The 16,269-nt window shown below is 45.7% G+C and overlaps 1 protein-coding gene across 1 annotated transcript in view; it reads left to right on the top strand.

The window, feature by feature from the left end:
* Positions 1-16,269, top strand: part of fer1l6 (fer-1 like family member 6) — a 232,082-nt gene that overhangs the window by 148,219 nt on the left and 67,594 nt on the right. The window contains exons 25-28 of the mRNA XM_070879557.1: positions 3,960-4,107; positions 6,641-6,711; positions 8,036-8,152; positions 9,439-9,465. Of these exons, the coding sequence (XP_070735658.1) occupies positions 3,960-4,107; positions 6,641-6,711; positions 8,036-8,152; positions 9,439-9,465 (363 nt within the window). The remainder of the gene's footprint in view (positions 1-3,959; positions 4,108-6,640; positions 6,712-8,035; positions 8,153-9,438; positions 9,466-16,269) is intronic.

Raw genomic sequence — 16,269 nt, forward strand, 5'->3', positions numbered from 1 at the left:
CAAACCTGCATCTAACGCTGCTACACCTTGTCCTCATTATCTTCAGTTCTCTGACTCATTGGGGTCGATATTAACCTGCCCATATGGGCAGGAGAGGGTCAGTGCATGGGGCGGGGGGGGGGGGGAGGGGGGTGGCGGTGGTGGGGGAACGGTGGGGGTGGTTTACAATTACAAATGGTGAAACATGACTCCAATCCGTCGCGTAGGCACCTGCTGCCATTTTTATGGTGGTGGGTTGCGAGGCGGGCGTGTGTCCCATCTTGTAGGTTCATTATAATAGTTAAATCAGGCTCCCACAGGAATGAACACCTGCACCCACAGTGCAATTAGGAGCCTGACTTAAATTTAACGGCTGCTGGCCAGGTTCCCCAGGACTTGGGGAAACCCGGCAGTGAAAGAGAGATGGGAGCAACCGGCTGCGGAAGGGTAAGTTCAGGAGCAGGCGTTCTCCCCCCACCCCCGGCCCCTCAAGCAAACCTGCGTGTGGACAACAATCCGCCTCAACCCCTGATGTTTCTCTCCCCCTCTATTGCTAGGCATCGAGCCAGACCTTCTCCCACCTATGGCTCAGTGGGTAGCACACTCGCCTCTGAGTCAGAAGGTTGTGAGTTCAAATCCCATCCCAGAGTCTTGAGCACATAAATCTAGGCTGACTCTCCAGTGCAGTACCGAGGGAGTGCTGCACTGTCGGAGGTGCCATCTTTTGGATGAGATTTTAAACCGAGTCTGCTCTCTCAGATGGACGTTAAGGATCCCACGGCACTATTTCGAAGAAGAGCAGGGAGTTATCCCCGGTGACCTGGCCAATATTTTCCCTCAATCAACATAACAAAAACAGATTATCTGGTCATTGTCACATTGCTGTTTGTGGGAGCTTGCTATGCACAAATTGGCTGCTGCTTTCCCTACATTACATAAGAACATAAGAATATAAGAATTAGGAACAGGAGTAGGCCATCTAGACCCTCGAGCCTGCTCCGCCATTCAATAAGATCATGGCTGATCTGGTCGTGGACTCAGCTCCACTTACCCGCCCTCTCCCCGTAACCCTTAATTCCCTTATTGCTTAAAAATCTATCTATCTTTGACTTGAAAACATTCAATGAGCTAGCCTCAACTGCTTCCTTGGGCAGAGAATTCCACAGATTCACAACCCTCTGGGAGAAGAAATTCTTTCTCAACTCGGTTTTAAATTGGCTCCTCCATATTTTGAGGCTGTGCCCCCTAGTTCTAGTCTCCCCTACCAATGGAAACAACCTCTCGGCCTCTATCTTGTCTATCCCTTTCATGATTTTAAATGTTTCTATAAGATCACCCCTCATCCTTCTGAACTCCAAGGAGTAAAGACCCAGTCTACTCAATCTATCATCATAAGTTAACCCCCTCATTTCTCGAATCAGCCTAGTGAATCGTCTCTGTACCCCTTCCAAAGCTAGTATATCCTTCCTTAAGTAAGGTGACCAAAACTGCACGCAGTACTCCAGGTGCGGCCTTACCAATACCTTAACAGTTGCAGCAACACCTCCCTGCTTTTGTACTCCATCCCTTTTGCAATGAAGGCCAACATTCCATTTGCCTTCCTGATTACCTGCTGCACCTGCAAACTAACCTTTTGGGATTCATGCACAAGGACCCCCAGGTCCCTCTGCACCACAGCATGTTGTAATTTCTCCCCATTCAAATAATATTCCCTTTTACTGTTTTTTTTCCCAAGGTGGATGACCTCACACTTTCCGACATTGTATTCCATCTGCCAAACCTTAGCCCATTCGCTTAACCTTTCCAAATCTCCTTGTAGCCTCTGAGTCCTCTACACAACCCACTTTCCCACTAATCTTAGTGTCATCTGCAAATTTTGTTGCACTACACTCTGTCCCCTCCTCTAGGTCATCTATGTATATTGTAAACAGTTGTGGTCCCAGCACTGATCCCTGTGGCACACCACTAACCACTGATTTCCAACCGGAAAAGGACCCATTTATCCCGACTCTCTGCTTTCTGTTCGCCAGCCAATTCTCTATCCATGCTAATACATTTCCTCTGACTCCGCGTACCTTTATCTTCAGCAGTAACCTTATGTGAGGCACCTTATCGAATGCCTTTTGGAAATCTAAATACACCACATCCATCGGTACACCTCTATCCACCATGCTCGTTATATCCTCAAAGAATTCCAGTAAGTTCGTTAAACATGATTTCCCTTTCATGAATCCATGCTGCGTCTGCTTGATTGCACGATTCCTATCCAGATGTCCCGCTATTTCTTCCTTAATGATAGTTTCAAGCATTTTCCCCACTACAGATGTTAAACTAACCGGCCTATAGTTACCTGCCTTTTGCCTGCCCCTTTTTTAAACAGAGGCGTTACATTAGCTGCTCTCCAAACCGCTGGTACCTTCCCAGAGTCCAGAGAATTTTGGTAGATTATAACAAATGCATCTGCTATAACTTCCGCCATCTCTTTTAATACCCTGGGATGCAGTTCATCAGGACCAGGGGACTTGTCTACCTTCAATCCCATTAGTCTGTCCAGCACTACCTCCCTAGTGATAGTGATCATCTTAAGGTCCTCCCTTCCCACATTCCTATGACCAGCAATTTTTGGCATGGTTTTTGTGTCTTCCACTGTGAAGACGGAAGCAAAATAATTGTTTAAGGTCTCAGCCATTTCCACATTTCCCATTATTAAATCCCACTTTTCATTTTCTAAGGGACCAACATTTACTTTAGTCACTCTTTTCCGTTTTATATATCTGTAAAAGCTTTTACTATCTGTTTTTATGTTTTGCGCAAGTTTACCTTCGTAATCTATCTTCCCTTTCTTTATTGCTTTTTTAGTCATTCTTTGCTGTTGCTTAAAATCTTCCCAATCCTCTAGTTTCCGACTAACCTTGGCCACCTTATACGCATTGGTCTTTGATTTGATACTTTCCTTTATTTCCTTGGTTATCCACGGCTGGTTATCTCTTCTCTTGCCGCCCTTCTTTTTCACTGGAATATATTTTTGTTGCGCATTATGAAAGAGCTCCTTAAAAGTCCTCCACTGTTCCTCAATTGTGCCACCGTTTAGTCCTTGTTTCCAGTCTACTTTAGCCAACTCTGCCCTCATCCCACTGTAGTCCCCTTTGTTTAAGCATAGTACTCTCTTTTCTGACACAACTTCCTCATCCTCAATCTGTATTACAAATTCAACCATATTGTGATCACTCATTCCGAGAGGATATTTTACGAGGAGATCGTTTATTTTTCCTGTCTCGTTACACAGGACCAGATCCAAAATGGCTTGCTCTCTTGTAGGCTCTGTTACATACTGTTCTAAGAAACAATCCCGTATGCATTCTATGAATTCCTCCTCCAGGTTACCCCCTGCGATTTGATTTGACCAATCGATATGTAGGTTAAAATCCCCCATAACTACTGCCGTTCCTTTTTCACATGCCTCCGTTATTCCCTTGATTATTGCCCGCCCCACCATGAAGTTATTATTTGGGGGCCTATAAACTATGTCGACCAGTGACTTTTTCCCCTTACTATCTCTAATCTCCATCCACAATGATTCAACATTTTGTTCATTGGAGCCAATATCATCCCTCACAACTGCCCTGATATCATCCCTTATTAACAGAGCTACCCCACCTCCCTTCCCTTCCTGCCTATCTTTCCAAATCGTCAGATACCCCTGTACAAAAGTGACTACACTCCAAAAATAATTCATTGGCTGTAAAGCGCTTTGAGACGTCCGATGGTCGTGAAAGACGCTATCTAAATGCAAGTCTTTCTTTTTCAACACCCTCTTGCCGGGGACAGACCCTGCAGCCTTCTCCCGGAGGCCCCACAGCTACCACGCTCCTCAGCTCTCTCCCTGTAAATCTCAGGGCCATTGTATTGCACAACTATAAGATTTAAGCAATATGAAAAATGGTAATGTAAAAGAAGGACTTCACTGTTTATTTTGATAGGAATTACCTGAGAATGAACACCTGCACCCACCACTCTGTATCTCTGTTGTCGACTGGAGAGCATTTGGTCGCAGTACTCTTGTTGGGACACACACAGTCAACTCCCTGAAGCAGTACATGTACAAACCTGAACGTCGTCCATCAGCACGTAACCAGACAAGAGACATAATTGGTGAGAAACCCTGGATATTGCAAAAGCTCTTCTCAAATCAGCTGAAAAGTTAACTAGGGGTAGCTATCCCCAGTTCTGTCATTGAGAATTTTAATATAATTTTGGTGGGAAATGTTTTGCTCCAGCCACACTTTGGGTGTCAGCCATGGATCATTGGTAGCATTCTTGCTTCTGAGTCAGAAGCTTTTGGGTTCAAGCGCCACTCTAGAGACATATATTTTAGGCTGGCATTTCAGTGCAGTACTGAGGGAGCGTTGCACTGCCGGAGGTACTGTCTTTTGGGTGAGGTGCCTGCCCTCTCAGGTGGACGTAAAAGATCCCACAGCATTATTCAAAGAAGAGCAGGGGAGTCTCCCAACATTCCTGGCCAACATTTATCCCACAACACCTAAAAATGGATGATCTGGTAATTTATTGCTATTAGTGAGAGCTAGCTGTGCACAAATTGGCTACCACCTTTTCCACAGTACAACTGGTGGAGTGACTACCCTTCAAATATAGTTCATTAGTGGTCAAGCACTTTTGGACATCCTGAGGTTGTGAAAGACGTTTTATAAATACAAGTGTTTTCTTTCTTTCATTACCTGCTCATTGTAACTCTATTTTGTGTCTCAAAAATTTTAATTTGATTTGGTGAGTTGAGTATAAAATTCTTGCATGAAACTTGAGTACTGAAGCATAATATTGAATAGATTTTTTATAGAATATTTGCATGATTGACTGGCAGGGAGGTAATTATCTCTGTATAATGTACACTCAATGGCCCAACACTGAGAAAGTATTTGGAGTATAGGAGGGAACGTTATGTAAAGGGTCAGTTACTCGATGCTAAACATAATCCAAAACACGATCTAATATCCCTGATTACCGGGAGCTGATGGAAATCCAGCCTCTTACTTTTGCTCTTTGTTTTTTTACATCTTTGTACTTTTTATTTCTATTTGCCTCAATATTCCTTTGTCCATTTTCTTTTCTCTTTCATTTTCTCTTTCAGCTTTTCCCTATTTTTATTCCTATTTTCTTTGCACATTTTTTCAATTTTCCCCCCTCTTTTTTTGTTTCAATTTGTTCATTTCATTTTTCTTTCCTTACCATTTTATTTGAATGCTTTCCATCTTCATTTCCTCTTTTGGGGGAAGATTTTTTTCTTCAGTGTGTTTCTTTATCTCTCATTCTTTCTTGTGTGCTATTTTTACTGGTCAAAATTCATTAGACCTTGAGGCCGATTGATTAAAAATAGCACTTTACATATGGTTTAATGTTGAAGATTGGCTGAGCAGAACACAAGAAGGAAAAGGAAGGCTTACATTTATACAGCACCTTTCATGTCCTCAGACTGTTCCAAAGCACTTCACAGTCAATATAGTCCTCTTTGAAATGCAGTCACGGTTGTTTTCATAAGCAAACGCAGCAGTCAATTTGTACAAAGCAAAGGCCGTAAAAGACATTGAGATGAAAGATAGTTACTCTGCTTTGGTGGTGTTGGTTAAGGAGTAAATGTTGTCCAGGACACTAAGAGCATTACACAGAATTTACAGCACAGAAACAGGCCATTTGCCCTAGCTGGTGTATGTCGATGTTTATGCTCCACACGAGACTCCTCCCACCCTACTTCATCGAACCCTATTCAGCATACCCTTGTATACCTTCCTCCCTCATGAACTTATGTACTTTTGTCTTAAATGCATCTATGCTATTCGCCTCAACTACTCAATGAGGTAGCAAGTTCTACATTCTAACCACTCTCCAGGTAAATAAGTTTCACCTGAATTCTTTATTGGATTTATTAGTGACTATCTTATATTTATGACTTCTAGTTTTGATCTCCCTTACAAGTGGAGACATCTCTATATCTACCCTATCAAACCCTTTCACCCCTGAGCCTTCTCTCTTCTAGAGAAAAGAGCCCCAGAGCTCCTTATTCTTTTTCAAATATATGTCAAGGATCTTTTTTACATCCACCTGAACATGCAAACTAATGTCTCATTCAAAAGACGGCATCTATAACCATGCAGTACTCCCTCAAATCTTCACTGAAGTGCCAGGCTAGGTGATGTGCTCAAGTCTTAAAGGGGTTGCCAAAGCAAACGATCAGGGTCTTTCGGATGAGACATTAAACCAAGGCCCTGTCTGCTTTCTCAGGTGGACGTAAACGATCCATGGCACTATTTCAAAGAAGATCAGGAGAGTTATTTCCAGTGTCTGGGTAACATTTATCCCTCAATCAACAACAAAATCCCACGTGTTTTGCGACGTCCGGTGGTCGTGAAGGCACTATATAGATTCCCTCCATCCCTCCCTCCCTTCCTCCTCCGGGGCCAGAGTGCCAGATCGGGGACCAGAGCGGCAAACGGGAGGGCTGGAGCAAACGATCGGGGGCCGGAGGAGCAGGACTGGATTGGAGGCCTTGTGGGGGAGAATCGGAGGTCTCGTGGGGGGTTTCCGATCGTGGTGGGTGAGGCAGGGACCCTGGATCCAGGTGATAAATGCAGTCCTTGCTTTCCATTAGGTGGCAGGTTTCACGAGGTGTGCAAAACCAGAGCAGCCACTATTAAATTTAAAATGGTGGTTAAATCTGAGGTACGCCAGCCTCATTCTAATATTGAAATGGACGACCCGCCTCCTGGCAGCGGGTTGATCGCACGACCCTCATCCCACCTCCATTAAAACCGGAAATGGGCAGGTTGGAGGTGGGTTCTGGTCTGGATTTAGATTTTCTAACACTTTAACTTCCCACCTGACCCCAACCCACCCGTTTTCTGTGGTTTAAATTCCCCTCACTCTGTCTGATCATATGTTGTGAGCCAGAAACAGAACAGGGATGTGGATGTGGGCCAAATAAAAAAGCTGTTGAAGACCTTTAATTGTGTTTGGATATATCTATCTAGGCTTTTGAGAGAATCTAGATCTAACTGTGAATATGCAAATTTATTGGGTCAGCAAGGTGAACTTAAGAATTGAATCACGGGAAAAACAAAGTCACCATTGTACCTGAGACGTCTTGATATATACAGCAATGTTTCTGCATAAGTAAAAGTTAGCTTTGTACTAAATATAGATTTTTTTTAATACAGGTTCCTCTGGTGCTATGCTAAATGAACGACAAACACAGGAAAGTGCAATCTTTATGAACATTGATTCTGAAACACCACCAGAACCAACTCTGAGAGAAGCTCACCCACATGTACTGGTCAGTAAGCCTATCTTTCCTGCACACTTCTATAAGTTAGATTGTACCTTGTAAAAAGAAAGAAAGGCTTGCATTAATATAGTGCCTTTCACAACCACCGGACGTTTCAATGTGCTTTACAGACAATGAAGTACTTTTGAAGTGTAGTCACTGTTGTACTGTAGGAAAAGTGGCAGCCAATTTGCATATAGCCAGCTCCCACAAACATCAATGTGACAATTGTTGTGTATGGAGCAAGAGTCAGACTGAACACTGTGAGCTCAAAGTAAAGTGCGACCTTAGTCTTTTATTGCCGGTCTCCAGGGTGCCTCTCCAACCTGTGAAGCCTCCTTAAATACCTGTGCTCCCAAGGGATTATGGGATCCCTTGGGACTCCAGGGAATGAATCCTCTAGTGGCTGTACAGAGTAAATACTGGTCCACATATATAACAATAATGACCAGATAATCTGTTTTAGTTATGTTGAATGAGGGATAAATATTGACCAGGACACCAGGGATAACTCCCCTGCTCTTCTTTGAAATAGTGCCATGGGATTTTTTACACCCACCTGAGAGGGCAGACTGGTGTCGGTTTAACGTCTCATCAAAAGACGGTTGCTATGGTGATGTGATATGATGGTCTATCCCGATATAGAACCAGTGAAAATGTACATTGAAAGGTTTTATTTTATACTCTTTGAAATCACCTCCCATTGGCTTTGCTTTATTTCAGAAGAGAAGGTTGTCACGAAAGTTCACTTCAAGAAGGAAGCAGTCTGCCATTGATGACAGTGATGATGTCATAGACTGGTGGTCAAAGTACTACGCTTCTGTGGAAAAAGCCCAAAATGTACGGCATACATATTCATGAGGGTTTGCTTTATAATGCTTGTTTAAAAAGTGCTCCTCATCAAACTATTACATAATTTATTGAAATGGTATCACTAATCAATAAGAATGATTTGTCTTCCACTGATTTTATTTCTAATAAAACAAAAATGAATGATTGAATAAAAATGACCAACAGAAAATGAAGAAAAACAGCAAATGCATCGTGTTCTTGAAAATAAAGAGAAAGCAACTGCTCCACTGCTTTCCCTGCCTCTGTGCTTTCATAAAAACGATTACATTTCTATATAATTTTCCAGTTCTGATGAAAGGTCATCGACCTGAAACGTTAACCCTGTTTCTGTCTCCACAGCTGCTACCTGACCTGCTGAGTGTTTCCAGCATTTTGTATTTTTGTTCCAGATTTCCAGCATCTGCAGTATCTTGCGTTTACTTAGTTTTAACACTATTGTTTCAGTAGCCAGGCTCACTGGTAGTTCAGCAGCTCATTAGCTCCAGTGCTTTGAGGTGCTTGCGCGATGTAGTCAATTTTCAGCACTTCTGACACACAACTCCATGTGTCAGTTATGCAGATCAGACAATCAATTAACTGTTCACTGCCCATGATTTTCTATCCAGTCACTTAAATGCATGGAAAACTGCGGGCAGTGAATGCCCAGCTTTCCGACCTACACTGCCAGTATGAGAAGCTCTGCAGCGAGCATGCGGAAGACAAAACATTATCCCTATCGCTGAGTTTGTTTGAAATCTGAGTCAATAAGCTGTGTCTGTGCTTGCAAATTTTTGTACAAGTGCAGTACGATCGAGATTACCATTCATGTGCTTGTGGGTTGCTTGATTTCTATTGGCCATCCTTTTGTTTTTGTCAATACAATCCTGTAGTGACTTTTTAAGGCAAATAGTTCCATTCGTAATGCTTGAATATTCAGTGAATAAAATGACAACACATTTATTATAGTTTATTTGAGCAGAAAGTAAATATAATTTAAACAGGTTCCCCTCATGGCTCAGTGCGTTTATCCAATGAATAACTGGACTACACAAAGAAGTCCCAATCCAGTTGTTGATGTGTGCCAACTGACCTCCGCTGAGCGATGGTAGAGGTGCCACAATTGACACTGAATGTCTGTGAATTAGGGAAGGGGAAATTGCCCAGCCCTCTTGTTTCTGATTTCTTAGAATTGTCACGTTAACTTTACTATAGGAAAGCTAGCAAACATGTGACTATAACATTATTTACAAGTTAAATGCTTGCCTACTCACTTTTAATTTTGTCTTTCTGATTAGGCAAAGTTGAAAGATTTAAGCTCCATTGTGCGTGCTGGGATATATGAAAATGGTAAGTGAATGCTTACGACAAAACACACTCTGTAAATGTTAGACACGCATCCTAAATACAATCCATTGTTCACATTATATAACACTATTAATAGGCCTATGCCCCATGTTGGGAGACTTGAGCAGTCCAGTTGTACCGAAACAATGATTTATGTATAATTTATACATGTTATGGAATGTGAAGGCCTTGCATCTCCAGTGGACAAGAATACTCACCACCTAATTGGCCCCAGAGAACAATGCTTCTGACTTGCAGCACTCTCAATTTTCTGACCATAAATTTTAATCACCAGAAAAGTGGAAGTGGACCAAAAGGGGAGCACGCTGACCTCCGTACCTGATTCTCCACTCGACGCTGGCCACAGAACCTCACCAAATTTACCCCATAATATGAGATTTATTTGCATAAAATAAATGCTTAAAACCTTTGGTTCAAAGGTAGAAGTAGTATCTATAGAAGATTTAGTATACTGTCAATCAGATTAGTGCATGAGCCGATAATATATCCGAGTGACGCTTTTAAATTTCTTACCAGCTAATGATGCCCCTTGGTGATTTTACAAAGGATAATGTTGTGGATTTGCACTCCTAGTCCTAGTGTGCCAGGAGTGTGTATCAGGAATTGGGGTGACCTGAAGCTGTATTTCACTCAAATGATAAACATTGTCATCTAAGGGATGAATTTTGAATAATACCCAAATAGATTGAAGTTGGAACAATTGTGAAATGATTTGAAATGTATTGCAATTGCCTGGCTGTCACAGGAGTTTTAATTCTGCTCACAATGCTATTCATAGAATTATAGGCCTCGAACTTGGTCGACTCTAAGGCCTGCCCATTTCTTAGTGGCCCCCGGGTGGCACATACCTTTCCCCGCCCGTTGCTGCTGGGGCCAGTTGGGAGCGAGTTTCGCCGTGGTTGTGGCAGCGTCAGCGGCAGGCAGCGGGAGTCGGTGGGCAGGAGCGGGCGTTAGCAGATGGCGGTAGCAGTGAATGGTAGGTGCAGGCCTCTCATTTTGGAACACTTCGGAGGCTGTGCACCGCGCATGCGCGCGACTTGTTTTTTTTTGTAGTTTCATTTGCCTTCAGTGTTGATGCGATTCGGGCTGATGGGACATCTGCGCATGCGCTTAAATGTTCATCACTCCCTTGCACCTGCCAGTTGGAGAGGGAAGAGTGTTGGAAATACAGAGATACAAAGTGATCAGCAGCTATCCATCAAGACAATTAAAATGAGTGGACAAAAAGCTTCAAGGAAGACTGTTAAAACCAAGCCCAGAGCTCCCTTGACCAACCCCACCCCCCAGCTATAGCCTGAAATGTTGTCCTCTACTTGCAGATGGAGAGTCGGACACCAACGAGCAATACACACCCATCCGCCTCTGGCACACAAAGGAGGAGTGTGATCCCAACTTCTCCCACCCGACATTGTCACCAGCCCAAGACAGCCGCTCCATCCTCCAGTACCAGCTCCACCCCCCACCACCCCGCAAGATCACCCATATCTGCTGCACCCACCTCCGCCATCCAGAGTCAAGAAGACCAGGAGGGAGCGGAGGGAGAAGGGCCTGTCTGGAGAGCCTTGGCGTCGGGGTCTGCATTCATGGGCTTCGAACCAGACAACAAATGCTGTCAGGCACAGAGGCCGTGGCGTTAAACCAACCACGCCGCATTTACCCACACAGACCCAACAATCACCTGAGGATGCAGGACGGCTCGCAGCGATTCAGGAGATAGTCCAGCTGTTGAGGACGAACGGCGACCTAGGTCGTGATCTGCTGCAGACCATGGCTGGGATAGCTGCCAGCATCGCAACCTTTACTCAGCACCATACAGACAGCATGGAGCGGTGGAGCAGAGCCTGTTGAGGCGATGAGGCAAGCAATGGCTTCTGGGCAGATCGTGCAAGCCCCCGACCCCACACCCTCAAGGCACACAGATCCCAAGGAGCCGGACATGCCGGCTCCTTCAATCACACCCTCTACCTTCTGGCCAAGGCGGACATGTCTGCAGAGATCTGGCTGCTCACGTGCACAACCTGATCAAGCAGAGGCGGGGAGGGGCAGGTGAGCGCGACGCCGTGTTGAAGGCAGAGCGAAGAAGAGGACGATGGGCCTCACATCGAGGGGTGGGGGAGGAAGAGAAATCCGGGATTTTCCTCAGGCACCATCGACTAAGATCGCCCTGCCGCCCACCAGAAGGACTGCTGGCAAAAAGCTGGTCTGAGCTGGCTGTGAGTCGGGCGGTAGGGAGAATCGCTCAGAGTGCTGCAGTGCTTCACATCTCGGGTATCGTGCACATGCTGCAGCATTATCAGTGGCACAGAAATAGTAATGTGATGGACCTCAAGCCGCACAGAAAGAACTGGATATGTAAATCCAGATTACTCCGTTTAAGGGAAGATGTGGCAGAGGAAGCGGCAATAAGTACCGAAAGATGCTAAAGGCTCAATGGAGACGCCCTACAAGAGTTTTTACACCATTTCAGGCGGAAGATATTTAGTGACAGATTGTGACTGTGCAGATGGTATGATCTTCTGTCAGAGTAAATAGGCGAAAGTTAGAAGATGTAAAGCTCTGCCAGGCTGCTGCATGTGATATTGAGATCAGCATGACATGAGGTATGGAAGGCAGAACAATACATTTAATGGGTTGTAATGTCACTAATGCACATGTCATCTCAGGGGTGCCACTATACAATGTTTGGCGTCAGAAAAAGTGGGGTGCCCTGCAAGTAGTTCAACTGACTCTGATTGAATGGAAGCCTTCCTGCATTGGTGACCCTTACTTGTCGTGTCGAGATGGCCTGATGGCAGCACCCATTATACATAGAATCATACGTGGAGGGCAAGATATTCCTGATACAGCAGAAACCTGAGGGAGAGCTGTGTTTTTCTCAGAAGGCACCACACATTATGTAACAATGAGGCAATGACCAAGAGTGGGTGAACAATGTGAATTTATTGAAAAGTGCAACATTCCAAAAGTGACAGAACATCATAAAATTAGCAGGCGGCAGATGGGCGGGACCGGAGGAATCACAAAAAAAACCTCAATTTCTGGCAGAACCTTGGTGGCTGTGGGCATAACTTCGGCTAAGTGTGGGACCATAGAATCTTACAGCACGGAAAGAGGCCATTCAGCCCACCGTGCCGGCTCTTTGAAAGAGTTACGCAATGAGTCCCACTCCCCTGCTCTTTCCCCATTGCTCTGCAGATTTTGCCAGTTTGTACAAAGGATTTCAAAGTACAAAATGGGGAAGACTTTCTCTGTGGGCTAGTAGTTGCAAAAATATTTAAACCTGTTTTTATAAAAGCACGTATTACAGGTAGCACACACAGGAAATGCGAGCTACGTGTTTAAGTGAACAAGATTAGTACTTTGAATAAAGGAGAAGTAGTGTAACTAAAATCCCAGATATATATTGATGAGGTTAATTATCATATATTATAATTATTAAGTTCTAGGCCTAGAAATTGGATATGGCCCTAAAACGGTCAGTATCATGGCCCAGCACTATTTGGCTGCACCCATTCAAAATGGTCCAGGCAGCACGCAGAATTCATGCTGACTACCCAATTACATGACTAGCGCTGATCTCAGCACTAATCATCATCATCATCATCATAGGCAGTCCCTCGGAATCGAGGAAGACTTGCTTCCACTCCTGAAGTGAGTTCTTTGGTGGCTGAACAGCCCAATACGATAGCCACAGACTCTGTCACAGGTGGGGCAGACAGTCGCCGAGGGAAGGGGTGGGTGGGATTGGTTTGCCGCATGCTCCTTCTGCTGCCTTCGCTTGACCTCTTCACGCTCTCAGCATTGAGACTCGAAGTGGGGTGGTCTTTGGCCAGGGATTCCCAGGTGTCAGTGGTGATGTCACATTTTATCAGGGAGGCTTTGAGGATGTCCTTGTAACGTTTCCGCTACTCACCTTTGACTTGTTTGCCACTAAACTCGCTGCTGATTGGCTTACTGCTCAACAAGTGGACCAATATCGGGTGCAGTCTAATGGCCAGTAATGTTTGGCCTAAGATTTATCCACTACTTCAAGGGAATGTTGTTTGATGCAGCAGCACCTCATTGTCATTGGAGTTGGAGCTGGAATTGGAATTGCAGTTGGAACACATGACTAAGCACCAGCAAAGAAAACGAGTCAGAAGGTTCTCCGATGCGGCTCTGGAGGCAATGGTACTGGCCGTGGAGAGGAGGGGGGCTGTCCTGTTCCTGCAGAGTGGCAGGAAGTCATCAGCCCATACATCGAGAATGCTGTGGCAAGAGATAGCTGGGTACGTCACGGCCAACAGTATAGTACCGAGAAGATGGATCCACTGCTGCAAGAAGTTTAATGATCTCACTCACCTACCAACAATCTACCAATCACCACTCACACCTCACAATCATAGCTTCACTTCATCTACACACACTTAGCACTGCTGCAACACTCACACTCACATCTCACATCTTGCACACACTGACAGTTATTCAACTATGGCAGGCATAGCACCCAAACACATTGCACCACATTCACTGACACACTTCCCTTTCTCTTGCAGGTCAAGCTGGCTCACAATCGCTGTGAGCAGCGGCAGACGGGAGGCAGCCAAGTTGCTTTACAGGCCTTGAGCCAACTGGAGGAGACAGTGCTCGACATCATTAGAGGGGAAGTTACGGGCCCATCACAACGGGTGAAATTGAAGCCCTTGGAGACAATAACGGTCTGCTCATTCCGAATCCTTCTTCTCACTTCCCACAATCCCTCACCCCACAATCACTTCTCACAAGCTGGTGATGGTATATGCATGAATATCTTGCGTTGCCCCCCTCCCCTTACCGTAATGTGACTCTTGTGCCTTTCTGCTTTCAGATGACCAAGATCTGCCACCCATAAGCCTGTCCCTGAAGTAATGGAGGCAAGTGAAGGAGAAGCCAAAAGCACACTCGCAGACACCAGCTCAGAAACTGGCACTGCACGGAATTTAGAGGGTAGTATAGATGTAAGATCTGCCCATAGTGAGGCACAGGGCACAAGCGGGCTGCGGCAAGGCCAGGGGGAGAGCTCAGGGTGCCAGCTCCCCAGAGGACAAGTTTGCACGCGGGTTCTGCTGCACAGGACTCAGATGATGACCTCGCTGGGGCGGTCTTTAGAAGAAGGATGACCATGCACACGAAAATGTTTGGTGCAATGGCAAGCCTGCCAGAGAGCCTCTTGACAATGTCAAGGAGCATGGAGGTATCCAGCGCCAACATTGGCCGATGCTTTGCACAGAGCTTGGAGCCCAGGATTTCCAGGTCGGAAAAGATGGACAACTCCAGGAGAGACTGTGTCAACCCAGCCATGATGCAATATGTGATGGGAGATGTCGCTGCTTTGAATGCAGCACAGGTGGAAGTGACCCAACGCCTCAGTGCTGCGGTGGAAGCACAGACTGCTCTCATGCAGTCTCAGCTTACTGCCACTCAAGCTCTGACTGCTGCCATCCTGGCTGGGTTTACCAGTGTCGAAAGGGGCTTGCAGGTCAGCAATCTGTGCTCCAACTGATTGCTAGGAATGCGGAGGTGTCGCCCCGGGGGAGTAGCAGTGGATCTGTGGAGCAGCAATCTGATGTCCTCTTTCAGGATGACAGCATTGCTGAGCCCACCATTGCCACTCCGTCATTGCCCTTGTCGCTGCCAGTCAGTCAGCCAGCCAGACTGCTACGGTGGTGCAGTCTATAGCCAGGCCATCCAGGTGCAGAGTTGATTGAGGTTGTCCTGCAAGGCCATCTGAAGCCAACCCCCACGGAAACTCAGCAGCCAACTACCAGCCCTGCTGCAACCACTAGGGCAGCACTTTGTAGGGGCCCCAAAGTAGGAAAGGGCACACGAACAATAGATACTAAAGGATTGCACAAGGGTAATTCGTTAATATTATAATGTGAATTCAATAGTTATGAATTCATTAATATTGTTTGGAATGTTTGTATTGTGGTGGCTCTCATTTCAGCTTTGTGCCCTGGAGGACACTGTGATATTCCATGACAGAGGGATTGCATGATGGGGATATGGTTCATGGAGATATGGTGTGTAATGGGGATCTGGGGTTTCATTCGCTTGAATCGGAGTCTGATGAGGTGCTCACGGACAACCGGTGCTGGAGGGGGTTTGCTGTCTGCCTTCTCCCTTCCTCCTCGTCCTCCTCCTCTTCCTCTTCCTCTGGTGGAGAGCCTCTGTGGCATCCCAATGCAGCGATTGATAACAAACTGGGAGATGTTAGTTGTGTCTCCTGCTGCAGACTGGAATGATCCGCTGGTGAAGAAATTGAATGCCATGGTGACATTGAAGACCACTAGGAGAGCCGTGTTCACCCTGCTCTCAGGCTGCAGGTCTGGTTTCAGGAGGTGGCAGAGTTCTGTGACCACCTCCTTGGTGAAGCGGAGCCTCCTAATGCACTGCTCCTCGCTTAAGTGGATATAAGAGACGTGGGTGGGTAAGGCCTCCTGTTGAGAGCCCTCCTGACCCTCCTCCTCCCTCTGCGAGCATCTTCTCTTCTTCGCTGCCTCCTCTCCCTCTCCCGAAGATACTCAAGCAGGAAGGGGACTGCCAGTAGAGTCCCCATGATTGTGAGCAAGTTTTGTGAGAAAAATCCTTTAAATAAGAATAAAGGCATTCTCCACTTTCTCCAATATTCCTTGTCACTTTCTGACCTTGAAAGAAGTTTAGAAAGCTGCTGGAGGCCACAATTTTGCTGACCTCCGTGGGTCCGGGGCAGGCGACGTCAGTGGCAGGTCCCAACCCCAATG

The sequence above is a fragment of the Pristiophorus japonicus genome, chromosome 1 (assembly GCF_044704955.1).
Source record: "Pristiophorus japonicus isolate sPriJap1 chromosome 1, sPriJap1.hap1, whole genome shotgun sequence".
Taxonomy (NCBI): Eukaryota; Metazoa; Chordata; class Chondrichthyes; family Pristiophoridae; genus Pristiophorus; species Pristiophorus japonicus.